Source organism: Phodopus roborovskii, unplaced genomic scaffold (assembly GCF_943737965.1).
Source record: "Phodopus roborovskii unplaced genomic scaffold, PHOROB, whole genome shotgun sequence".
Classification (NCBI taxonomy): domain Eukaryota; kingdom Metazoa; phylum Chordata; class Mammalia; order Rodentia; family Cricetidae; genus Phodopus; species Phodopus roborovskii.
Genome location: NW_026126597.1, coordinates 1,477,365 through 1,504,824, shown reverse-complemented (window position 1 = coordinate 1,504,824; position 27,460 = coordinate 1,477,365). Strand labels below are relative to the sequence as shown.

The following is a 27,460-nucleotide window of genomic DNA, read 5'->3' as shown; positions in this document are numbered from 1 at the left end:
AGAGACAGTCTTCCTAGTCAGTATAAGAACACTGGTGACCACATCTGTAACCCTATCACCTGACTGGAAAGCACAGACTGCATGCATGAGTTAAAAGCCAGTCTGGGCTACACAGCAAGTTCCAGGCCAGCCTAGGCTAAAATATGAAAGCATAATCAAAAAATCAAATCAACAAAGACTCTGTAATTGTTCTGATCAACTGAAATTTACACTGCTACCAGGCCATTCCAGATCATTAGTTAACCTGTTTGTTCCTCATGGGAGTTGATCCTGTTGTCCCTTTTTTCAGGTGTTTCTTTTCAAGTCTCTCTCCCAAGATGTCCATTTTAAACAGGAATGCCAGAAGACAGCATATAAACACACACATACTCCTTCTCAGAGGCCAGAACACATCCCTATGGGACAGAAAGCCTATGACTGCTGAGATCATGTGTCCAATCCCAGACACGCCATCTGGAGCAGCTTCCACTGGCTGCCTGCCTTCCCTGTATGAACACAGGCCTCATGTGGTGGATTTTTCATGGCTGGCTGGTTAGAAAACCATCCATTTTATTTCCTCTTTAAGGAGCCATCACTCAACAAAAATTCCCCCTTACAGCCCAACAGAATGACTACTGTGAGTCTTGTATTGTCCAGTATGTGTACAACTCATCAGCCATAGCTGCTGCTCCAGGAGTTTGTGAAGGGTTGCCTCTCTTTCCCTGGGAGAGCACTGCAGACCTGGCTCTCATTCAGAATGCCAACTGGCTCTTCATCATCCCCCAGAGTCAAGGCTGTCTCCCAGCTGCTACTCCATCTTTATATGCCTAGCTTATGAACATACACCTTGTACTCTGATCACTCGACTCAATCCCTCAACCTGCTGAGCTGCTGCAAAATTCTGGGGACCAGAGCAGATTTTCCTCATCTCTGATTTCCAGTGCAAGCCTCATATTTTGGGGTACAATCCCTAATTCCCACTTCTAAACAGGATTTGTAAGCCTCTGGGTCATCAAGGCACTTTGTCATTGAGAATCAAGACCCAGATATGTTCATGTTCCTGTCCCCTCTCATAGACAGATACTTTATCAAAGCCGTTGCCATCCTTACTGATGCATGCTTACTGGGAGAGAGGGGTGGCTATAACCTCACTGCATGGGCACTGAGGCTGAGCACACATGCCCATCCAACTGCTGAATGCGACTCCTCAGGACCACATCATGGACACACAAAGGAGCAAGGGCAGGGAGCAGGTGCATGGAGGGATGAGAATCAAAACAGGTCAGAGGGATGGGAATGGAGCTCGGTGGTAGAGTACTTCCTAGGATACCTAGGTCCTAGATTTAATCCTCAGCACAAAGGGGCAATGTTTGAGGCAGTCTGCAAAGACCCTCAAATTCTAAACTAAGGGGCTTAAGTTGCTTTCTTTGTAGGGCAGAATACTGAAGCAGTCTTGCCATGAAGCTCAGCCTAGCCTTTAACTTGTGAGTGCTGGGTTTACAAGCATATAGCCCGCCCCTGGTTCTGAATTGCTACCTCATAGGCAATAGGAACTGCAGAAATCTGAAAGTCACTAACTTGATTTTATAGTTATCATGTATGAAACAGAGAACAAAATAGGGAGAAAATTATGGTATCCAGGCCAGGGGCATTCTATAAACACAGATGAGTTACATTTAGCACTGATAAAAATGTGATAAGAATAGCAGTTTCTAAGGCCTCAATTTTCTTACAGTACAATTTGGAAAAGGCCCATTTGATTTGTCATTGCTGATCCAACCATCTCCATCCTGAGGTCATTGTCACTTCTGTCTTGTTTATGCTAATCTGTTAGGTCTGGCATACCAGTGTGGTCATTCAGTCACTATGGACCTTGTGAGCCAGGTGAGGCCCTCTTCCTGCTCATTCTCTGAGAGGCTGCCAGGGGAAAGAAGAGGCCAATGGAGTTTAAAAACAGCAGATTCTAGCACAATTCCTAATAGCCTAGGTTCTCAATGAGGAAATGGGTCTCCTTTAGAAGCACTGACCTCTCAGAAGGGGTAAAGACAGGATAAAGTAATGTCTAACATGGATCTGTGATAAGAGTTTTCCTTCTCTAGGTCCACAATGCTCTCCACTCACCCTAGCTAACACCCAACACACTATCTTAAACTCTAGCTCTCATCTCTCCGAACTCATCTATGACCAATGAGGGAAAGCAGGAAGACCACTTGGTGTGAACCGGTTTCCTCTGACATTTTGCTCCTTTCCCAGAGCAGCAGTCTGGCTCCCTCCTAGATCTGGCAGACAGGATGTCTTGTAGCATCAACACTACAAAACATGAAGGGCTGGGTGGATTTAGACGAAACAGCTGTCTGACTGTATGTAGTCAGGCAGTGGTATCCCCACCCCCACCCCACACACTCAAAAGGCCCCTAAGACAAATGTAACACCACAACAGCAACTGCAGCAAAAGCGGCCTGGCCTGGGTTTCTGCAGGAGAGGCTGAGTTTGCGCATTGTGCACCCCTGCTCTCTACCCCCGCAACAGAAATAAACCTCACATTTGCTCACATTTGTATTTAGAATCTTTAAAGTGTCTTGATATTCACTGTCTCGTGTGCTGTTCACATCCCAGAGTGGCACAGGCAGGGCACAGGCGTCCTTGTTCATCTCACAAAGGCCAACTCTGAGATCAGCCAGGTCCTGTCACAGGCCCAGGCCCAGGTCACATCTGGGCCAACCACAAGGCTTTAAACCAAGCATCCTTTCCATGGTCCCACTGACAAATCTCACTTCCTGCTAACACAGAAGAGGAAATACCAAGGACACTCAGTGAACCAGGGAAGGACCAGCCAGGCACAAAGTGCTCCTTTGCTTTCCACATGTTCTGGTTTTCTCCCAGAGCCCCAACACAGGAATAAAGTGATAGACCCTACATGCACATCTCCTTATGGCTGTCCATCATGCCTCCTTAGGAGGTACCACTTCAGGAGACCCCTACCGCCTACCAAAGAGTCTCCCAAGCCCTGACATGCTAGCATTTCCAGATCCTGACATGGGAAATTATGGAATGCCCCCTGATTGGCTAGAAACCCTAAGAAGAGAACAGTCAGCCTGCAGCGGGCCACTGCACACATTCATAGGAACAGATTAAACGTGACTGCCCCAAATGCAAAAGGCCGATGTGTGATTTGCTCTGGGAAGTTTCATTTCTCAAAAGCCTTCTAAATACACCATTGGGAATCATCTTAATTTAGACATGGGGTTGTTCGTTCTTTCCTTCCTTCCTTCCTTCCTCCCTCCCTCCCTCTGTCCATCCATCCCTCCTTTCTTTCTTTCTTTCTTTCTTTCTTTCTTTCTTTCTTTTCTTTTCTTTCTTTCTAACCAGATTGCATAAATGAGGGTAAGTGAGAGAAACCACTTCATTCACTGGCCCTATGACTAGAAAACCCAACAGGACCATTAGGATACTAATTTCTAGTAAAACAAAGGAACTCAGAAGCTCATCAAAAACCAAATGAGCATTTATAAAAGCAAAGACAAGGGAAAGTTGAAGTTTGTTTTCCTCCAGTAGAGAACAACCTTCCTTAGGTCTAATCAACATCCATACATGGACACAAAGGGAGAGACAGAGAATGAAAAGGGCAGTCTGGCTAGGAGTGTGCACACACCTGTAGCCTAGCACTGGGGAGGTAGAGGCAGAAGGTTCAGGAGTCCAAGGCCTGCTACCTTGGACCAAGGAAGGAAAGGACAAGAAGTAACAAAGATCGGAAGGGAGGTGAGGGAAGGAAGATGAGCTATGATATTCAAAGAATATCCTTTACCTCAACTAACTTTCTGGAGAGCACAAAGGCTCAGGTTTTGTTCAAGAAAACAATTTTGTAAAGGATTAGCAGGAATATGTGATGTTTCGCAGAGGGCAAAGGTATTTAATCAATCATACTTGTTCAGGTCAAGGTTCATCAAAAGCATTGTGCCTGTACACAAGGGGCCCTTCACCACGAGAAGCCTGAACCCCTCAGAAGCATGCTCTCTTCATCTAGGCAGGGTGGAGACTCAGGCACAGCATGCCAAAGGAGGCAGGGAACCACTCCTTTGTAGACAGTACTCGTGCAGGAGCCTAGAGCTTACCTACCTATAATGGAACACTTCACCGACCACTGCTGGATGTCAACAAATGCACTGGGATTCTGCCAGACCAAAGGAAATTGGAAAACGGAGGGCCCCCCTGTGTGTGTGTGTGTGGGGGGTAACTGTGTAGAGGAGGCTTAACCATCAAATACTGTGAAGATTTTCGACTGAAATCGACTGCACGGTGAAACCTAGGGGTTTTGGTGCTTGCTAGATCTGTGTTTTCTAGCATTTTCCCTGGGTACCTGGTGTGACATTATCTCGGTATGATGTCTCCTCTTCAAGTCTTACATGTTTCCACTGACATAAGAGTTTTCATCTTTGGGAAGACAGCCCACTCTGAAAGTAGAAGTTCGTGGCTTCTGATGACCAGGCTAGATGATCTGCAGAACAGGATTCAGCATCTGTACTACCAAGAGAGTTCTGGGACTCTTTCCAGAGTCTGCATCACCCTGGCCAATGTACTAGGGGAAAGAGTGTGTGCCTATGCTCTGGCTGTCTGACTCTGTGTCTCTTGCCTCATTTCTTACCCCTATTTCCCTGAAACAGTCTTCAGTCATCATTAAATCACTCACCCCAATCCTGCCCCACCCAAGCCTCAATGCTCTTCACTGGCTGCAGGTCCCTCAGCAGCTCTTTTGAGACTGTGCCCCAGGCTGGGACATCCCATGAATCCCCTGGATTAGAGTCTTGCACTTGTAGAATTCACTTCACAGCCACACAGTTAGTGATTTAACAGCCATTTCAACACAGCAGCCTGTAAATGCTGTAAAGGAGGAACTGGATGTTATCAAAGGCCCTGACCAGTCAATAAGAATCAAATCAATAAGTGGATGTTTCCATAAATACACATGTTATCTGATGACACTGATACTATGTATGTGGATACCGGACTCTGTGCTGGCAGATCTTGGCACAAGTGCCTATTAAGTTTCTACCACTTGAAACTATACCCTACAGCACCATTAACAAATTTTAAGCAAGAATTCTATTTAAGTCTAAAATATATAGACATTGTAGCAAAGACTCTCAGAATCTTACAATGAAACACCAGCTGCATTTACTATAGTCCTTTGTTTGAGGATAGAAGGACCCTCTCTTCAAAGGGTTAGTCTCTGTTACGATCAAAAACATCCAAATCCTGGGAAAACTGTCATTTCCCTAGAGAACTGATGAGAATCTCTATAGTATGCATGCTAAAATCTATAGACATCTTTCAGCCTTTTTAAGGCATGTTTTAAGAGGTATTTATAAAACACTCAATAACACAAGCTCCCTGCTGGGAGCCATCTGAGTGAGCGCCATCGTGTGACCAAACAGATGTTAACCACATTATTTTATGATTCCTTTCAAATATGTCTACTTAAGTAATTTAATAAATATACTTCACTAAACTTATCAGATAGTTTTGTTTTATTTTTTAATAAAAACCATGGAAAATGTATACCCGAAGAGAGTTTCGAGGGTGGCGGGACTATAAAAAAAGAGACATGTTTAAAGGTACCAGTAGTCTCAGGACACACCTTCCTTATGAACCATAACAGGATATTGCTTGAAAAGCCTAATCAGACTGCCTGTTACAGACTGAAGCCCAGATAAACAACATCTGGGGAGGGGCCTTCCATTACAGATGAACAACAAAGGCCCAAGGAAGCTAGAATAGGGCCAAGCCATCAGGATGCCCCAAAGAACTATCTGGGAACTCAACTCAAATCCTATCGGCAAACCACCTAGTGAGCTACACTGAGGGGACCAGGCACTCCCAACAAGAAGCACGGTGGTAAGAAAATACAGGCAAGAGTATCCTATTGCAGAGAACAGGGACTCTGAAATGTACTCCCCAGCTAACAGCCCTTAAAAGACTTCACAAGCAGATCTATGAGGCACCTGCAAGGGGGGTCCCAAATTCTTGGAAGATAGTAGGCTGTTGGTCTGCTTTGGGTAATTAGACCTGGGAAGAGAAACATGAAGAACCAAGCCACCCAGGAGGTACCAGCTGAGCCTCTGGATGGGCAGTCTCACACCCAGGAGTTCTCCCTGCCTGACATGAAAGAGCCCCCTGCAATGGGAAAGCAAATTGGGCTCTGAGATTCCAAGGTTTCCATTTAATTATTAGCCTCACCTTTTCAAGCTGTCACTCTGAAAAAACCAACTGAGGGGCTTCCCTGGGTCTTGAGTCATCGACATGAACCTTATGAGCTATATTCATCTGTGAACAAGGCTAAGATTTCTTACTGTCCCAAAGCAGTACGGAGGCTTGAATGAAACAAACTAAATGAGGCACATGGCCTGGTGGCTGGATGTAATCCCAGCTGCCACATTAGCAATGATGTGAACAACAGTTCTATGCCAGGTCTCACACAAGCCCGCCCAGCTTGACAGCAGAGCCCCAGAGGTCTTGCTTCCTCATCAAAGTCACAATGATGTCCCATCTGCACTTTCATCAACATCTTCACCTCCATACCCTGCCCCGGAGTTCTCCTCACTCCACATCAGTTTAATATAGTTCAGATGTAGTTCCAGATCCAGGAATACCTGAATACTATCCTCAGCTCAGAGGAGAGACTATGCTTCTTCAGCAGGGGCCTCCAACTGAAAACCCACTCTGGTAGCCAGCTTGGAGCTCCCTGAAAGGCTCTGACAGACCTGAGGCATCAAGAGCTGGAAAGCGTTTCTCTTTCTTTCATCCTTATGACCTCTGTCCATATTTCAACACTCAAGCAGAGCCTACCTTCCTCTAGGGAGCCTCCTCTGGCCCGCCAACCCCCATCACACTCCTAGGCACAAATCCTCTGCTGAATCATTGCCAATAAGGGATAAGGTGCAGCTGAAATTCCCTGGCATGTCCATTATCCTGTTCATAAGTAGCAGCTAGTAATTCTTGACAGGGGCTCTTCTGGGAAGAAGGTGACAGGTGCTTTAGATGACAGAAAAGTCCCCAAATGCTTACAGGCTCTGAAGATGCCAGCAGACAACTTAAACCAAGACTTTTTTTAAAGCAGAATTTTAAGGGAATGACAGAGTTTGGAGTGGATCAATGTTTTAGCCTCAAATCCAAACAATGTCTTATGACATTGAGAAAGAACCCTGCAGAGAAACACTAGCAAGTGAATGTTCAGACCCTGAACAAGAACAAGAGGGTTTTCCTCTCCTGAAGAGCACAGTCAGACACAAGTGACACCCTTACATGTGGACAGTGCTTTCAGACTTTGAGGTCCCTTCCATTTGTCTCCTCACTTCTCAGGATATTCAGAATATGCAGCTGCCCCATTTGAAGGACAAGAAAAGCCTTGGTATGGAGACATGAACTGTGATGACCCAAGTCACATCTCTAGCAAGTGTGGGACAGGAGTTGAGACTGATGTCCTACCTTCCCCATACAATAGGGGAAGCTGACAACCACATCACAGGAGTCACTGCACCCCAGGCTAGCCAGAGATCACAGCCACAAGTAATGTAAGCTAGAGGAGGGATACAGAGATCGCAGTACATAGACCCAGCATCCCAGGGTGTGCAGGCTGAGACAGGAGCTTCTGAAACCTCCATACCCTGACCAGGTGGAGCCCAACCAGGCTGCAGGATGTTATCCATGGGGATAAGTCCCCAGTCAGCTGAAGACCACACCCATCACACCTTCCTTAGTCTCTGGCACTTTCCGATGCCCTTGCTACCTAGGCCCACATGCACCATCATGCTTGTATTTCTGAACTTGCTTTGTCACTAACTCAGTCTTCTCTTCAACCCCCTACACCCTCTGTGAGCCCCCAGGATGCTGCCCCAGAGTGGCAAACTCTTCTAAATCCTCAACCTATTTCTAGGGGACCCCAGACACTCCTTGATCCTGCTGTTCAGTCTTGTGGACCCTCCCTACACTTTGTATGTAGGAATAAAATTGACTTTTGTATGCTGACATGGTGTCCTCTTTATTTAGTTCATGTCAACAGTAATGCAGTCTATGAACAGAAATGCAGTTTTCTTTCTCCCAAATCTACCTGCATTTTCTTTTTGCCTTAATGCACTACCCAGTATTTATCAGTTCAGTGCTGAACAGACGAGCTGACAGATTCATCCACACCTTGTTACTAGTCTTAGGAAGAAAGTCATTAGTGTTCAAACATTACCCACAATGTTAGCTACAGGTTTCTGTAGAGGATGGTCCAGGTTGTAAAAGTTTACCGAGAACTGCAATGTGGTTGAAACAAATAGTCGTGGAGCTTTCTGCACTCAGTGTGAGGGCCACACAAACATTCCTTCCCCTTATTAATGTAGTAAGACACACTGGAATTTTTCTAAGAACCAACTCACTTTACATTTCTTCTATTTCACTTAGTCTAAGATCTACTGGTACAAAAGAAATGCTGCTTGCTAATGTTTGGGAACATTTGTATCCAGGACTGAGAAGGCTACTGCTCTCATGTTTTTGTAAGTTTGGGTGTTTAGACTACTTTGGCATTATTATCAGATAGGCATTTTTCTAGAAATGACAAGACTTCTCCTAAGTGGAAGGAATCTGATGTAGGCCATTGGTGTTCTCTGAAAGTTTCCATTTTTGAATTCTCTTCAAAAAGAAAATACAGCTAGGATAGTGGTGTGGACCTTTAATCTCAGCACTGGGGATAAGAGGCAGGTAGACCTCTCTAAGAGTTTGAAGCCAGCCTGGTCTACATAAGGAGGAGTTTCAGGACAGCCAGGACTACATAGTGAGATCCTGTCTCAAAGAAATGGCACAAATACATGGCTAATCAGTTTTAAAATTCTTAGTAAACTGTTTTCAAAGAACTTACTCTCCCATAAGTTATTGAGTATGCTGTTATAAAATTGTTTGCCTTGTCCTCATATCAGCATTGGAATGCCTGCATTTTTTGTAGTGGGGCCTCTTATTACTGCTGGTGAGCTACTCTTTTTCTTTTAATGATTGTTCTGAATTGGGTTTATCACTTTCTTGAGCATTTTTTGGAGTCCTGTCCATCTCCCTTTGTTCTCAGGCACACGATTTGTTCCTTTGCTTGCCCTGGTCATCCTCTCTCCCACTTCTGCACTGGAAGGCACAAAACGGGGCACACAATTAAGGCTTGCTTACAGATGCAGCGGCAAGCTTCCCCCAGAACACTGCCTCAAATGGATCACACAAATGCTGAAATATGTGACTCAGTATACTTAAAGTATTTTCAAGTGCTTCTGGTGGTTTGAGTCATGTTAGAGATCATCCATTCCAAAACACTTAGATTTTATAGACAGGTTGTCATTGGTTTCTCTTTTAAAAAGGCATAAAATTTAGGAAAACATACTTTTTCATTGTTTGAATTTTTTAATTTCTAAAAATTACATCTACTTGTTTATTGTTTATGTTGGAGGAAGGGTATCCCATTCTGGAGGTCAGAGGGTACTCGTGGGTATCCATCCTTTCTTTCTTTCTACTATAGGAGTTCTGGGGATCCAAATTCGGGTTGTCAGGCTTAGTGACAAGTGTCTATTGTGCCATCTTCAGACCTTAGAAAAATACACCAGAGATTTTTAAAAAATGTATTTTATGTGTTCGGCCCACATGTACACCTGGGCACTGCATGCACTCCTGGTGCCACAGAGGCCAGAAGAAGGCATCAGATTCCCTGGGACTGGGGTGCAGACAGTTAGGTACCACCCTGGGAACTGAACTCAGGTCTTCTGGAAGATCACCAAGTGCCCTTACCCACAGAGCCATCTCTCTAGCTCCATTTCAAGATTCAGTGAAATTTGTTTCATAGCCATGGTGTAGCTGTTCTGTCTGTTCATAGAAAGAGCAGGACATAGTGTTCTGATAAAGTCGGTCAGGTAGTTAGATAATTATTAACCTAACTGCAATCTGGATACTAACTACACTTTCCCTATCAATTACTGACAAGAGATCTGGAACGGTTCCATCTACATTTGTGGGCTCACTGGTGTTTCTACTTAATTTTGATGGAGCTGGCTCTAAACTCATTGTATCTGTTACAAGAAACAAGCAGGTATTGCTACTGCATCTCGATGAAATGACCCTGATCATGACAGGACCTCTCCTTCCTCTCTCCACCCATCCCTCTGTCCCTCCCTTTCTCTCTTTCCCCTCTACTCTCTCTTCCCTATTTCTAGAAATGCTCCTTATCATGAAGTTCAATTATTGTGATATTTAATATTAACTTTAATTCATTGTTTGGAATCTGTGTCAAATTTTATGGCATCTTACATTTTTATCAGTCTAAGTCTGTGTCTTTAAAATAGCATGGTTACTTCCACTGAATTCAGTTATTGATGAAGCTGACAGCTGTGTTGTTGTTTTGTCTGTTTTTCTTGAGTTGAATTCTCAATATTATATAGCTCAGGCCAGTCTGGAACTTACAGTCTTCTTGCCTCAGCCTTTCCAAGCCCAGGACTTCAAGCATGAGCCACCATGCCAAATGCTGTCTGCTTTTTGCTTGTACTGCACAAGTTTGTTCCCCCTTTCTTCCTCTCCTGATTGATTTTGGATATTGATGCTGCTCAGTATTCCATTTCATGTCCTCTATGGCTTGTGATCCTTTGTTTTATTTTTAAAATATTAAGATTGTCCCATGCATCCTTACGTTATAGCATAGCAATCCCAAATTCACGTTTTCTCTAATGGATGTAATTTTTTGTTTTGTTTTGTTTTTTGAGACAGGGTTTTTCTGTGTAATCCTGGCTGTCCTGGAACTCACTCTGTAGACCAGGCTGGTCTCAAATTCATGATAGTCACCTCCATCTGGCTCCCTGTGTGCTGGGATTAAAGGTATGTGCCATTACTGCCCAGCTAATGTATGATTTCCCTTAACTCCCACCCTCCTTCTCTCATGCCCCTGCTATTCTGAGTTCCCTTTAAGACCATTGCACTCGCCGTAGGAGCAAGATGCTACTTTTTACATTAAATGACATCATTCCAAGAAATTCAGAAATGAGAACAAACCCTTTTATTGTTACTTTTGTCATTTTGGGTTCTTATTTCTAAAATAGATATTTGTTTCTACCTAAAATTATTTTTCTTTTAGCATGAAGAATTTTAACATTTTTTTTTATATAGTGTCAGTGTGATTTGTTGATCAGTTTTCTTGGCTTTTTGAAATCTTTTTTGTTTCACTTTACTTTTTTGATGAGTATTTTTGCTCCCCAGATCCTTAACCATTTTCCTTGTTTTTTCACTATTGAGGGTCTTGAATCTTGGGCCTTGCACATGCCAGGCAAGCACTCCATCCCTGAGCTATTCCTCTATATCTTTTTCATCTCTTTAAAGATTCCATTCCATTGAACTGTGGCTTGTTTTTACTATGTCTAAAAACTAAGTCAACTGATTTTATCTTGTTTCTAGCATGTGATGTACTTTTCCCTACCTAATTTCGTGTGTGTGTGTGTGTGTGTGTGTTAGCATGTATGTGTACATAAGGATGGAGGCCAGAGGACATCATCGGGGTCAATTCTCTCCATCCAAATTCCTTTAAAGTGTCATCTTTAACCTTTGGCCATCTGCATTGATGAGCCTAGGACTGTTTTTATTTGGTTTTTTTTTTTTCATTTACTAAATTTATTTTACTTGCATGCATTTATTTCTCCCCCTCATTGTCTATTTTTCTTTTGGAACTTGAAATCCACATCTCTCAGCTTACCTTTTATAGCCTCGCATCTCTCTAAGTCTTCACTCTACTTTCCCCTCTAGCTTGCAATCATTTTCCACAACCTTTGTTATTCCTATGCTGTCGCGAACTGTGTTTCTTTTCCTTCAATTTCTTGGACAGTTTAAAGATTACCTATTGCAATATTTGTCATCCCCTGGTGTTTCTCTCATCTTCCTTTGACTGAGGGGTTCTCCTGCTCCTTTTCACTACTTTGACCATGAGATTAAATATTTGGGGGAACGGCTAAAATTTGGCATCTTCCTTTAATGGGTATTGATCTTTGTTTTGGCAAGTGTATAATTTATTGGCCATTTGGCCTGGTCCTTTAGAGGCTTGTTTCTAAGTGAAAGTGGCTTCCTGCCAATGCCTACATCTCCTGAGATCTCACTTCAAATACCACACACGCTCTTTAAGTTTTTACCTACTACAGTACTGAGCTCTCCTGGCAGGCTTCAGTTAGTATGATATGGCATATAATTAACCATGCACATGGCCAAAGACTTCAGAGGACCCCTGTTCTGTTCCTGGAGCCCTTTCTCTGGAGGTGACTCCAGCTGTCTTAGCAGCCCTGAACTACTCTTTGCCTCCTCAGCAAACGGACTGACAGTGTCTGCTGTGCTCTGCCACATCCACAATTCTAAGGATCTTTCTAGGCATGAAGCCGGGAGACTCTGGAGCTGTGGATCCCAACCCTGTGGTGCCAATTTCCATTTTCTGAAGACAGGCATGTTGCATTTTGTCCTATTTTAGTCTTCTTTATAGTGTAAGATCCAAGCTGGTACCATTTTACCCAGTGGCTGGAAGCGGCTCACCACAGCCCTAGGTTGGCCTCCTTATGTCCCCTTTGTACTAAGTGCATTCGTATCACTGCAGCTTCGGTGACTTTCACATGCAGATTTCCCAGCATTAAACTAAGAAACATTTCAAACATTTATAAAAGCATAACAGATTATAGAGTGAATGCCACATGCATGCCTACCAGCTGTATTCTACAAACAACATCTGCTAAATTTCCATTATCACCAATCTATGCATCTCTTAGATGGTTACCAATTTATCCTATCTCCTGATACATTTTTAAAGATAATCTGAAGACATTCAAATATCATAATTTTGTAAAATTTAAATAACAAGTCTTCAATTTTTTTTTTTTTTTTTTTTGGAAACAGAATTACTCTGTGTGGCCCTGGCTGTCTTGGAATGCACTTTGTAGACCAGGCTGACCTAAAATCCACAGAGATCTTCCTGCCTCTGCCTCCCAAGTGCTGGGATTAAAGACATGCACCACCACTGCCCAGCTAAATCTCATCAATTCCTGATTAAAATTTTTCTGTGATCTCTCTACACTTCAACCATGAGCAAAGCTAGCCATGGGCTCTGCCAACCAGGACCAGTGTGATGCTGGACAGTCCCCCCCCCCCACCCCGGGTCTCTGTTTCCCCAAGCCCTCAGAGGTTCTCAGCTCCTGCCATCCCAGTAGTTTCTCCCAGTGTCCAGCCTTGATGGAAATCTCAGCCTCAACTGCCTCTCCCACCTTGCCTGCCTATGGGAGCTCTTATTCACTCTTTAGTTCTTCAGGACACTTTCCACATGCCTCAGCCAAACACTGACTATACCCACAGCAACATTTGTCCTTCTCTAAAAGCATTCCTAAGAGTTTTTCATTGTAAGTTTGCTTTCTCATTTGAGCATGCTTCATAAAACAAAACAAACAAAAAATTTAGAAATTACCTCTCTATATAGCTCAGGTTGGCCTTGAACCCATGATTTGTACACCTAAGCTCCTGTGTTAGAATTGTAGGCATGCAAGATCATGCTCAGGCCTCCAGGAGCATTTGCTCCATTCCAGAGAACTAAAGAGGAGTCATCCAGAAAGTCCCGCAAAGACAGACCACATAGTTTTCCATGACTAATCTGGATGCCTGCATCCAGTCTTCCGATATTCATATCCATGTCTCATTTGGTTCTCAAAGATACAACTATAAATTACAAAGCTTTTAACTAAGTTTTTTTTTCAGGAAGAAAAAGCTCTTTTTAAAGAAAATTTATCTTTGTGGAGTTCAGGGCAAACAACTTACCCGGACCCTCTCCTCACATGTGCCCATTCCACACAGGCAACAGGGTTCTACTGTGGAATCTACAGATGCTGGGTAATATGGGCAGGGGGTAAATGTGTGCTCTGGATATATGCATGTGCAGAAATAAAATGAAAACCCAAGAAGAAACAACTGCTGAACTATAGCAAAGAAAAGTTCCAGATATGGTAGACATACCACCTTTGTATACACACCAAGCTGCACTACAATATCTGAGCCCTGAGAGCAATTTTACTAGCCTGTGTAAGACCAATGAACAGAAGAAAAAATCTGGCAGAACCCGGCAGTAACATCTTAAGAGATTTGACTTCTCACAAGAAGTCAAATCATTAAACTCATAAACATCCTTTCATTGTAGGAGACTGTAAATACCACCAACAGAATAAGGGACACATGAAAATTATGGCTTTAATTTCAACTATGAAGGTATCACCAGTTTAGTGAAGAGCTGAGTCTGTGCATAATATCACAGTAATAAATCCTACTCCCCCAAGGCTTGAGAACAACAGACTCAACAGTCTGCTTTTGCAATACTGTTGCCCTAGACAACCTTTTCCCATCTCCTACGCTGTATAAACAAGGTGCGCACGGTGGAGAGGAAACCACTGACAATCTGCTTTGGACACAGTTTGCCATGGGCAAGATGGAAATGGAGGGGGTCACATGAGGCCAGCAGTGCCTCCTGGGTCCTCAGGGGCTTTGGCTAGGTGTTATCAAAGACAATGTGGTCAGGAGCAGATGACAGCCACAGCTGACAAGTGAAAAGCACTCCACTGAAGCTCTTTCTAGAGCCTGGCTGCTGTCCACTGCTGTTGCCAGGGAAACAGACGTCAGCTTGATGCAACAAGCATCAGCAAAAACTTTCTCTTACCTCGTTTCCACTGGTCCAACAGCCATTTCTATGGAAACAGCAGCTGCCAGTCAGTGGCAGAGAGGTTTTTTTTATTTGTTAGTATCAGGTGTGGCTACCAGCCTGCACACTGCTGGGGATCATGACACCCATAGCACCAGGATTCCTCTGTGAACTATGCAACAAGGAAGCTCAATGTTCAGAGTAGATATGAATATCTAGCTCTGTTCGTTACTAGAAAAAAATGGCATTTTTCCACTTAAAGCCAAATTGGGACTTAATTTCTGACTTAACCAAAGTTAAACCAAGGATGCTCCTAAAGGACTATAGCTCTTTTAGTACCCCAGCCTCAATATCAATTCCACTCACAAGATAATCTCGAAGTTCAAGAAAGACACCCAGCTGTGAGGATGGGTTTTCCAGACAGCCTCATCTAACCAAAGCGAAATTATGTAAACTTTGGGGTATTTTGCTTCAAGTGACCCTCAGAGATATCTCTGGAGGCTGGGAGAGTGCTAATTACACACAGAAAGAAAATCATATGTGTAAGAGGTCTCTGTAAGGAATTCTCCACCATCCCTTTTTCTAAGACAAGTTCTCACTATGTAGCCCTGGTTGCCATGTAACACACTATGTAGACCAGGTTGGTCTTGAACCCTCATCCAGATCTGCCTGTCTCTGCCTCCTGAGTGCTGAGATTAAAGGTGTATTCCACCATTCATGGTTAAAACTAAAATTCCATGTGCCTTATTAGTCATTTGCCAAAAGGGTTTTGTTGTCTGAGGCATGGATTCTCCTTAAATTAGTACATTACATTCCTATTCTACAAGATGGGATGGTGGTTATCTCAGGACCTGGTGCCATCCCCCTTATCTTTGCAAGCAATTTGACTTCTTTCCTAAGATGCAGATATGTCGGAGGTATGGACACCAGAGAGAATTCTGCTATTCACTCTCTATCAATACATACTGGTAGGGAAATTTAAATTGTCATGAAAAATATGTAGAATGACTATTTTCAGAGCATATGTCTTCACTCAGAAAATAGCTGCATGTGATACCTCCTCCTCCTGGTGTGTTTCCTTGTGAGCCAGTATTCATGAAGACACCAGAGATTTCCTAGCTCACAATGTCATGAATATAAATGGACTACAGGCCAGCTCACCATGCTGTAAGCCTGACTTGATTCTGGCATAGTACTGCCTGCTCTCAACCCTGTAACATCATCACCCCCCCACTTGCTCTGTATACTGTTATTCTTTATTCAAGAAAGTCAAGGCTTCAGGAAAGCAGCCAATGCTTTGTCTTTGTCTAGGTCTGATGTTTTATGTGTTCAGAATAGAGTCTAGGAAGTTTCAGAAAGATGAACTGTTTTGAAAATTACCCTTGCTCTTTTTTTTTTTTTCCTCCTAATGTTTTGCTTTACATAGTTTTCCCTAAAACTCTTCAAATTGAGACAACAGGTCTGGTGATGGTTAATCTCCATTGTCAACTTGACTGGACTTGGATTGTTCTGCAGGCCTATTTCTGGCCTGTCTGTGAGGGTATTCCCAGAAAAGTTTAAGTGAGGAGGAAAGATGCACCCTGAGTGAAGATGGCACCACCCACAGTCTGGGGCCACTGACTGAATACACTGGAAAAAACAAGTTGAGTGCAGCGTTCAAGTCTCTCCGCTTCCTGATGTTCGTGCCAAACCGTCCCCACACTGCAGACTGTGTCCTCTTAACCTGCAGCCCCAAACAGACCCCTCCACTGCAGGCTGCTTCTGCCAGGCAGTCTGTCACAGCAAACAGAAAAGTAACTAATATCAGCTCCAACTCTAAAAGGAGCCCGTGACTTGGGAGATTTGGAGCTTACCAGGACACACAGACACATGACACAAAATTAATTTAGAGCCAAATGGTTTGAAGTAACAGACACACAGGCTTGGTTTACATTCAGTTTTATGTCCTGAAAGCAGGCTTATGAAGAACATTTATTGCCTGACAACATACAAGGCCTGCTTCAGAAAAAAACTATTTCAAATATTTTTGTGAGATGTTAGCAAAAGCCTTGAATTCCCAGACCAGTGACAAATTACTTTAACCTATTATTTCAAGCAGGTCCAGAAGGGAGCTTACAAAGTAATATATTTTAGATGCTTGGCTTACATCATTTATATACTTATAGAATAAAACACTCAAACATATTATATAGCTTTTATTTCTCACAATACAAACCTGTCTTGGCCAACTGCTATTATTAGCTGGCTTAGAGAGGCTGCCTTATTTCAGATGGCCTGTACATTATTTGGAGAACCTGACTCTCGCCCCTAAGAGGTCTACAGCCTGTAGTTCTCCCAGGCCTCCCTCCACAGGGCTGAAACAGCCCTGGTTCCATGTGCAGACATGCTGATGAGGGAAGGCATCTCAAAAGGAGAAGGCTTTAAAAGGCAGAGAAGACTCAAACTGTGGTTACTTAAGCTGGTGTGCTTGAGTACTGCCTTTTGGAAATGTCATTCCCTGCCACTGATCAAAAACAATGGCTGTAGTCTGCATACAAAATATTTTACAACCGACAGAGAACTCCTGTGCCTGATGGGCACCTCTGCTGGCATGGAGTGTGGCATATATGCACATGGCTGGAAAATTCAGAAATCCCCCTCTTGAAAAATTCCACAGAGTCCCCTGAGCTGTCCCCACTTTACCAGGGATAGGAGTGCAAAGAGTGGAAGATCTGTGAATTGAAGACAAGGATATGCTAGGTGTGTAACAGCCTCGGAAGCCTTCTTCATACGGTTCTACATCCATTAGCTGATGTCAAGCCATTCTGCATTCTCTGTATTCCGGAAGAGGAGGCTAAATGCTAGGGGCCGAGGAGGCATCACCATTACAAGATGGCGCCCACTTCCGTAGGGCAAGTGGTAAACAACTCCATATAAGGCTTGGAGCCATCTGGGTTCGCGCCTGCAAGAGTGCGCATGCGCGTGAACGCCCTCCGTCTCAGGCCAATCCCGAGGCTTGGTGGCTCTGCAGACCGGCCTGGACCTATCAGGACCTTACCCGTGTCCCTGGTCCCTTTATAAGCAGCTGGCTTGGCTTGCTCGGGGCCCTTCAGCTCTTGCTCTCCCTCAACCAATGTGCTCCAATAAAGTGTGACTCAAGAAGGATCCTCGAGTGGTGGTGGTTCTTCCTCGCTGGGCGAGGGGCTCGCCGCAGCTAAAGGTTGGAGTGACTGAAACCCATCATGAACATGGGACACTGGTGGGGCCAGGCCTGAGCTTCCTTGGGATTTCAGGGGCCTAAGGAGTCTCCTTGACCTCTCAGACCTTGGCACCACAGATGTGTGGCAGATGGCAGGTGGGTCCTGAAGTAGCAGAGAAGCAGGGCACAACCCATGACTATCGCTGTCGCCTGGAAAATCCCATCGTACCACCCATGACTATTGCTGTCCCCTGGAGAATCCCATGGCAACTCTGGGAGACCAGGCCCTGGGGTGCCATATACACTGAGACAAACCTTGAGAGGGCAAGGATTTAAGAGAATAGCCTTAAAAGCGAGCAGTCCCCATGTTGCTAGAAAGCCAGATTGAGAAGGTAAGACTCATCAACTACCCGAACTTCAGACCTAAAGGAAGCAGTCTCCTTAGTTCTCTGTCCGTCATAGGGTCAGTTCTCCAAGGACAACTAAACGTTAAGCCACAGCACTAGCTAAAGGCTATCCCAGCTCCACACAGAGTGACATCAGCAAAGACGCTGTCAACTGCATCCATGCCCACAGAGTATGCAATTTGTGAGCTTCAGTCTCACCTCGAGGAGGAAAAAAACCAAAACAAACAGCACTTTTAGAGACACAGCCTTTAAGTACCTTAAAAATGTGTAAACCCCAAGTCAACTGTGTAGACTAAGATACAACAGGACACCATGGCCCTATGAAAAGGAATGAGCCACCAAAGCATAAGCCAATATTACAAAATGGTTTATATCCAGGCATCCACCATGGTGCATGTTTACCATTCCAGCACTCTGAAAGCTAAGGCAGGATAGCCACCGATTTGAGGTAAGGGTATACTGAACAATGAGATGCTGTCTTACGCACACGCGCGCGCGCACACACACACAGAGCAAACAAATAAAACAAACTCAGAGTTAGACACAAATGATGTCACTGTCACTTAGTGAGTCCATAATAGAATGCCATAATGCATGAGGTTTTGACTGAAGTCTCTATGGTGGGGTGCTTGGAACCCAGTGCTTTTGAGACTATATATGCTAGTCTGAAAGTCCCTTAAGGGCTGTGAAACAGAAATGTTTTCTGACATTTTGGGTCCTTCTGACTCTGTAACACCTTCAAGATTAAAGTAACAATTCTAAATTTGCTTTAATAATAGCAACAAAAAATGCAAATGGATAAACAAGAGGGCAGAGCCAGGCAAAGTAATGCAGGGACCCCTGGGAGGTGGGGAGGTCTGAGGGCCTTGGCGGTTTCCACATGAGGAACCCCAGCTCTCCCAGCCGTAGCCCTTGGTAGCCCTTGGTATAGAACGTGAGCTGCAGCCTGAGCCCAAGGCTGGAGTCTGTATCTTAGACACCTTGGCACCCAGGCCTCAGGCCCAGAGCCAGGCCCTCATCAGGAACCTGGAAGATGCTAGTCAAAGAGCTTTTGCAGATCCAGCTCTGACTCCACCCAGAGCCTGCCTCAGCATTTCTTATCCACATGGATTGAGAGGTGGGAGGGGAGGAAAGGGAATGGGCAACCCATAGGAGTCAGAGCACAGCATGAGCTGACAGCTAAAATCACAGGAAGTCTTGGGTTTGCTTTTTAACATTGGAGCATCATCTGGTTTTTCCTTCCTAATTTTAAAATAAAAATAATTTCTTTCAAAAATTTGGTTTTCTTCAAGACATATTTCAATAAACTTTTTGGTGGGGATGTGTACTTTTTCTAGCCCTCTAGCTTTGGGTTTCTCCTACAAGGCTTCATGTTGAACCGCTACCATTACATGGGAAGCCCCTGCCCCCATCTTCTGTTTTTAGCTTTTTAAAACACCTCACGATTTGGCTGGCCCGTATCTCTACTTCATCATGCTGGGGCAACAGTTCCTGCCCAGAGAGGGGGAGATAAAGATAAGGCACGTCACCGGCACTGTTAAAATTAGTGGTTTCCATGGCCTCCGTCAGTTTAGTTGGGTTCAGGAGACATGGGGCGCCAGGAAACTCACAACCCAGTTGCAGCTGCTGGCCTTGTATGGATAGTTCCTGAGACAATATTTCTCCACCTACAACTACCACTCTCACCAGGCTGACCCCAACTTCAGGCCACAGAAGCTGGGAAGGAGGAAGCAAACGGAGGCTCCTGCTTTTAATCCCAGCACTCAGATCCTTCTGATGTCAAGCCCTGTCTGGGCTGTATAATGACTTCTACGCTAGCCTGGGCTACAGAGTTAAGACCCTGTTTCAGAACTGAAAGAAAGAAAAAGAAAACCAAAATGAATGATAAAGTCAGAAGGAAGGCTTTTTAAAGCTGACAGTCTGCAGAAGCGAGCTGAGGCTGGTGCTGGGTGCTGCCCTCCCCAGTTCACTCCCCACCCTGGGCTCCTCTCACTGGTGGAGGGAGGCACCACCCTGAGCCACTTCCAGACAAGGCATGTTCACAACTGTGTTTCATGGCACAGAACTGACCACACTCAATTCAATGGCAAGGTGGGTTTGGAAGGATGTGGAGTGAAGACAGATAAATGGGCTCTCTGCCTTCCACTCTGCAAAAGACAGCACCTCTAAAAACCAAGATAAAGCTCACTCTACTAATTCAGCATACATGACTACATCATATTATCCTAAGATACAGCCTCTGAAAGAGCAAGATAAAGCGAGTGAGTAGATAAACTCACTTGGGATCAAGTCTGTTAGTCTGAGTTCCTGAGAATTTCTGGGCTCAGTACAGTGATCAGGGCCAGGACAAGAGACCCTGGGTACCTTCTGGGCTGCTCAGAGCAATGGCTCTATGCTGGAACTGACTGTGTGTATGTGTTGTTGTTTTTGTTTTGATTTAAAAGTTGGCTACTTTATTATTCCTTAAAATTTCAAATTGTATAGACCGTAAATATTGATGCGTAATATTAAGACAAAGCATTTTTAGTAACTTCATTTAAAACTGAATGCAATGCTTATATATTTTATCTTAAGTATAAGGCAACAACACAAATAGAATTAACTAAGTAAGACTCTATTGCTAAGACACCCATAGCATTTTTCAGTCCAAAATCAATCTCCCATTTATCAAACTGCTTTTGAGAGAGCCACCAGCCTACTTTGATGTGGGTACTCTACTTTCTGGGGTACCTCAGAGATGCTGAAATTCATATCTGCTCACAGGGGCTTTGGGATACTATCTCCCACCAAGGTGTGGCACAGCATCACAGCCTAAGACTCTTCCCAAGCCCACCTCCCCTGAATCTAATAAATGGGGGACAAGTACAGAGACAGGAATTAAACAAAATGAATTTTTAAAATGGTGAACAAATGATGGGCACAATAAAGCTGTAGAGAACACATGTGTAAAACTAAACATCACCCTGTATTAAGATGAAAGCTTAATCAGAGGCATAACTCACATAGTAACAAGTCAAACTAATAAAGGATCCCAACCTCAGGAAGGCAGGCTTTGAAACTGCTTGGTATTTATGTACTAATCTAGGCTTTACCACAAAATCTGAAACAACACTATTTATAATATGCTGACAGTGACTAAAGAAGGCCAGGGCATGTACTAATGAAATGAAACTCATGAGAGACCAAAGTCCCTCCCTGGAGGAGACCAAGACTAGGAAGCCTTTTACTTGCTTGTAAATCACCTCTGAGGGAAACATTCTCATTAAGTTAACAGAGCTTGGCAAGCGTCAGAAGCACAGAATCTCACAGACAGAGACAGGCAGAAAGAATCACAGTTCAATCCAAAAGCAACACACAGAGGGGACAATCAGAGTCCAAAGGCATGCAGAGAAGCCACTGGGGAGCAGCTGGGAGACACACAGGGCTGCCTCCCATGTGGCTGCAGGAGAATGTGCAACAGGGATCCAACTGCTTACCCACTAAGGACACCAAGAACCAGGTTAAGGACGAAAAATGAGCCAAGGATGATCAGACTAACAAAATACACCCATGGCCATTCCCATCCTATCGCATCATTTACCTGTAAAATGTAAGGAGATCAGTTATCAGTTATCCATTTACTAAAGAACAGAGCCCTGGTTGCAGCTGCAGGACCACTCAGGGCTTTGGTTGAAGGTTAGTGTGCTAAGGAGAGGGTTTGAATGAGAAAGGTCCTTAAACAGTTTTCCTCAGGGCAGGGCAAGCCCTGTGGCTGAAGTCTTCAGGAAGGGACTCTCCAAAGTCAGCTCAGACCACTCATTTAGCTACAGTTTTATACCAATTAATGGGCATTGTACTTGGATCCAGACCAAGAAAGCAATAATAAATGCATCTCATTTTAGGACAGACAAAAGGCCAAGCAAGGGAAATTATTTAAATCCCAAGCAACAATACTGATTAATTAATTCCTGGTCAATAATCTCTCCATGGTTTTCTCTCATGACAGCTGGTGAAGTTCCAGGAAACAGCTTGGTTTGGGCAGCCTTAGGCAGGAGAGAGAAGCAATACAAAGGGAGTGAAACCCACCCACTGGCCCCTCGAGCAAAGCCTGTGTGGTCTTGGCAACTGTCCTCAGGACTCTGCTTTTAAGATGAAAGAGATGTAGCTTACCCGCTCAATACACCAAGTACAAGATTTAGTACGAAAAATGACCCAAAGATGACGAGACTGACAAAATACACCCAGGGCAATTCAAATCCCATAGCATCATTCATCTGTAAGAAATAAGATGGGCTCATAGGAATGGGTTAATAGGAGACTCTAATAAGGAGAGGGTCACATCAGAGAAAACATTCTATACATTGAATTAAACATTTACTTAGACTAAAATCAGAGACAACAGCAGCCAGCAGACATCCATTACATATTCCCAACACACACAGGCACACAAGCATTAAGAGGACTCATGGAGGCTTCAGCAGGTCCTGGTCCCAAGGAGGGAAATGAGCTAAGCTCCATCTCAGGACCCTGTCCTGATGAGCACCCTCCAGGGAAAGTCTCAGTAGAGGGTACAGCTGGTGCTTTCCTGGATCCTCGTGGCTGCCCTGCTCCAGGGGTTAGCATTACCTGCCTTTAAAATTTGGTGGAAAAGTCTCAATTATAGAGTCAAACCTGTAACATTTGACTCTATAAACTCTTTTAAAAACAAACAAATAAAAACTAGCTGGTCATGGGGGCACATGCCATTGATCCAGAACCTGGGAGGAGGTAGATGGATCTCTGTAGATCAAGGCCTATGTGTTCTAATACTGAGAGTCCAGGCCAGCCAGCTATAGAGTGAGACCCATTCTCAAAACAAATAAACATATCTAATATAACTACCATCTATTTGAAGGAATCATCCCATTCATCTACCCAAAGAGATTTGGATTCTCTGTGACCTGTGAACACAGTACTACTAAATAAACATGAAAACAAAAAAATGGTGTTGAGGTCAATAGCTGACATGTGTTCTGGATGCTTTGGGAATGGGTTTTTTCCTCAGCTGCACACACTAAAAGAACCTGGCTTTAACTGCAACCTGTCCCACCCCAACTCTGTGACCTGACAGGTGTTAATGGCAGGGAGACACCAGAGACACAGCTGACTCTCCTTGGAAGAATTCAACTGCTCACTCAGGCATGACCTCCTTGCCCAGGATGATTTGGGAGTGAGCCAAGAAGTGTGCACGCTTGCACAGAAGTGTGATATGGGTCACGGCTGGATGGAACTTTCCAGCAGCACAGGTCAGTGTTCAGAGGGACCAACACTGAGGAAGGAGATGTTAAGATGTTACCAATCGGTAACAGAATACATGACCCCAGGCTCTACTCTGCAGGAGCATTCTGAATCTTCAGCCAGTCAATAATCCGGACAGGCCAATTGCTCTTTCTGGCAGGTGCACACTCTTAGAGTTTTTAAGCCCTGTGCCTTTTTTGCACATTATCTGCTTCCAGGTTTCAGCTTTATAGAAAGAGCCTCATGTATTTCACAATGTTTGCCTCATGCAGAAGCCAAACAGGAAAAGGGAACATAAAAAAATAAAAATGAAAATCTAACATCTGTTGCTGAAGTCTAGGGAGAGGGCATTAACTCCCTTATGCAACACCTGTTTGGCCACATGAAAACTGATGTGCTTAATAGAACCCCTATCCATCTGCACATCAGCAATTAGAGGAATGAATGAGCCAGGGCCATGGCTCCAATTGTTGATCTAATTAAGTTGGCTAAACTAATTTCATCAGGAAGGCAGAGGGTAATTCTTCCAAAGCAACTACACCACCAAACTTACTTAAAAAGCCACATGCAGGGGAAGAACCAAGCTGCTGGGTATGGCAGGCAGAGCTTCAGCCTTGAATCAACACCTGTGACAAAAATATCTAGCCTCTGCTGGGGCACAGTGTGTGTGTAGCAGAGGAGAGAGTGATCCAGTGCAGGCTCTCACTAGATACCTTACTCTTGAGCCTGGTGAAGTCTGCTGACCAGGCCATCTGCCTCACCTGGTCTCTCAGACTGTTATCAGAGCAAGGCTTTGGTAACAGCTGCAGAGGGATGTCTCATTTAAAGAAATGAAGATGCCTTTGAATTTCTTGGGAGTAGGGACTTTGTAGACTTACATATTCTCAAATCACTGTCACCCAGAAGGACAGCTGAGGAAGACTGAGGGAGGCAGGAGCTAAACACAGTTGACTGGGGCATCCTTTGCCAGAAAAGATAAAAGAAACATGAGCTCTCAGGGCCAGGCTTCCTCCACACATCGGATACAGAGCCATTTCCTTAAAGCTTATCATACGCATATGGAAAAATCAGTTTCTGGGCTGGTCCCCCAAATAACCACATCAAAGACACATTATCTGCCCAGAGCTTTGTCTGCATGTTCTTCATCAACAATGGGGACAGCTCAAGGGAAAGCACTTCGATGGTTTTTTATGTATTTTATGTATTTAAAGTATTTATGTCACCCTCATCACAGAGGGCCACCTGGCACCTTCAGTTTTCTCTTACTTTAAAGATCTAAGTGCCCATGTATGCCTCAAGTTAAAGGACAGCATAAGGCTTTGGGGTTTCTCTAACTCTCAGTAACTGTTGGGACAACTCAGAGCATAGACTGTGGGAAATGCAAGCTGTTGAACTCTGAGGCACAGAGGAATTTCCCAGGTGCTAAGACTGAGAGACACTATCAAGGGCTTCTGCAGAAGGTCTGGCAGCCAGCGCTCCGCAGCCCTGTTCACCCCTGAGCTGAGGGAAAAGCCTGGTGCTAACACAAGAGGCCACAGGGGACTCAAACAGCACTCTCCCCAAACCAATACTTTGCATTAATTTCCTACATTCAAAACATTTCCTCTCAAGTAAGCAAAGTTTGTCTGAAGTTGAAGGAAAAAAGGTCAAGTCAACAAGATGCTAAATGTGCATGCATCCTGCAGACAAAGGCATCCAAGCCCAGAGGGATCCAGAAATCAGCCTTGTCCAGCTCTTCCTCTGCCCTGCACTGCCGTCTATATGGACAAGACATCTGTTTGAGCTAAACAGCACTTTAAATACATTTGGGGAACCCACTTTATGAAGTGTCTGCAATACATTTCCCCAATAGCAGCTCATGATCTTAACTCCCCACATCTCCAAACAGCTCTGCTCCAAGTGTGCAAGTGTGCACATCCCTTCCCAAGAGCCTGCCAGACACCTGCCAGGAACTCTTGAGAATTGTGATCTAGGTGCACAGGAGAACACGGAATAAATATAAACTTGTCTAAATGCAAAGACTTTAGCCACCATATACAAAATTCTAAACATCAAGGAATGTATTTACAATCGATATTTAAAGCTCTGAGAGAGTAGATAAAAATACTCAGACACAGCCCATCTACACCAATGAGGTAATGGGCTCCATCCAGTGGCCTCAAGAGTGGAAATAGTCATGTCTATTTCTTGAGCACCACTTTAGGACAGGCTTTGTGCTGGAAAGAGATGTTCTGTTCTAGGACACAGCTGTGTGGCTTCCAGCTGATTGTGGCCCATAAAATACTGGGAAACTTTAGTTCCTGGCCCCTGGCTTTCTTTATGATGAGCTAATAAATGCAATCAACAAGTGATTAAAAATAATCCTGATGTGTTTCAGACAGTTAAGGTCTTTAAGAACACTCTGGAAGACATTACTCAGCTGCCCCCTAGTGTTACAGAAGAATCCATAAACCTCTGGCAAATGGAAGAATAATAAGGAAGTGGGCGTATTGGGTTCTGGTCTAGGCCAGCTGCCCCTCAACTGTGATCTCAAGGCCAATCCACTTTTCTTTTTATATGATCCTCCAAAGTCAAAACTTAGCTTCGTGTTTTTAAATGGTTGTGGGCATGGGAAGAGGTAAAAAAGGAGAACACCTTATGATGTATAGGAATCATAGGGAATTCAAATGTCAGGGCCCGTAAATGAAGTCCAGTCAAGACAGACACATATCCATTCAATTCTGCTTATTCCAAGGCTGGCTCCAAGCTCAATGGAGAGTTGATGGCTAGGATTCGGATCACATGCCTCCAAGGCCAAACATATTTATTCTTAAGTCCCTTATTAAAATGTTCATAGATCCCTGCCCTTAATCAAAGAATATTAACTCTTGCTGGAGGTCCCTGAGGATACTCGGGTCTCTTTCTTCAAGCGCTCACATCTGCTATGAGGTGAGATGGACCAGAGTAATGTTGAATTGCATGTGTTCCTCCATCGTAACAAAAGTATTACATAATTCATTGAGGATGTAATTAAACTGTCCAGTTATTAACTGTTATTGTTATAGCAACAATAAAGATCATTTCATCATCACAAGTGATACTTAAAACTTCTCAAAAAAAGCAGGTAGAAACTGATATTTCTGGGTGCATGATGTTTTCTCTTCTTCAGTCACACAATCCTGAATGTGCATGATAGCAGAACAATTATTGTGAGAGAATCGATGTGCAAAAATATAAGATAAGATAAAATTGTCTATTAGTCAAGGCATGCTGGATTGGCATCTGGCAATTCACCATGACAACAGAGACAAGACAAGGCTGAGAAAGTCACAGACTTTTACTTTTAGAAAAGTGAAGAAAAAATTCTCTCTTGTTTGTGGGGAGGAAAAGGGCAGAGTCTGGGCTTTTGCAGAGTTTTTATCAGCCATTACAAGGGAAGACTGGGACAGAGGCTTTGCTCTGCTTGGGAGCTGCAATTTAGGAGACAGGAGTGAAAGTTAACAGTTCACCCAACTCTGAGCTCTGTGGCTGACAATGTCTGTCCTCTACACGAGAAGGTATCACCTGTGGCTATAATTAACATTTGTTTCTACACACACACACACACACACACACACACACACACACACAAACACTCCTACAACAATCAGAAAAAGGGATGAAGAACAAACAAGCTACAACATGTTGGTGATGCCCATTTTCCACTTAACAGAATATACAGTTGACCCTCAGTATCAATCCTCAGGGCCCAGCCTCTGCCAAAGTTGCTCAAGCCCCTTAAATAAAATAGTATAGTATTTGAAAATGACTTATAGCCACATATCCCCATAAACTTTAAATCATCTTGGGACTACTTTTAATTCCTAATAGCACGTGAATGATCATTATACTATTGTTTAGGGAATAATTACAAAACGAGTCTGGACATAGTCAATGAGGATGCTTTTCTTCCTGAAT

At 43.9% G+C, this 27,460-nt stretch overlaps 1 protein-coding gene across 13 annotated transcripts in view; it reads right to left on the bottom strand.

The window, feature by feature from the left end:
- The window catches only part of Cacna1d (calcium voltage-gated channel subunit alpha1 D), a 296,027-nt gene that overhangs the window by 108,267 nt on the left and 160,300 nt on the right, over positions 1-27,460 (bottom strand). For 9 of the 13 annotated variants that reach the window (XM_051204739.1, XM_051204743.1, XM_051204740.1 and 6 more), the window contains exon 8: positions 21,745-21,848. In XM_051204739.1, coding sequence (XP_051060696.1) covers positions 21,745-21,848 — 104 coding nt within the window. Of the gene's footprint in view, positions 1-21,744; positions 21,849-22,417; positions 22,522-27,460 lie in introns of all 13 variants that reach the window. The other 4 variants (XM_051204741.1, XM_051204746.1, XM_051204750.1 and 1 more) reach the window with 1 other exon arrangement.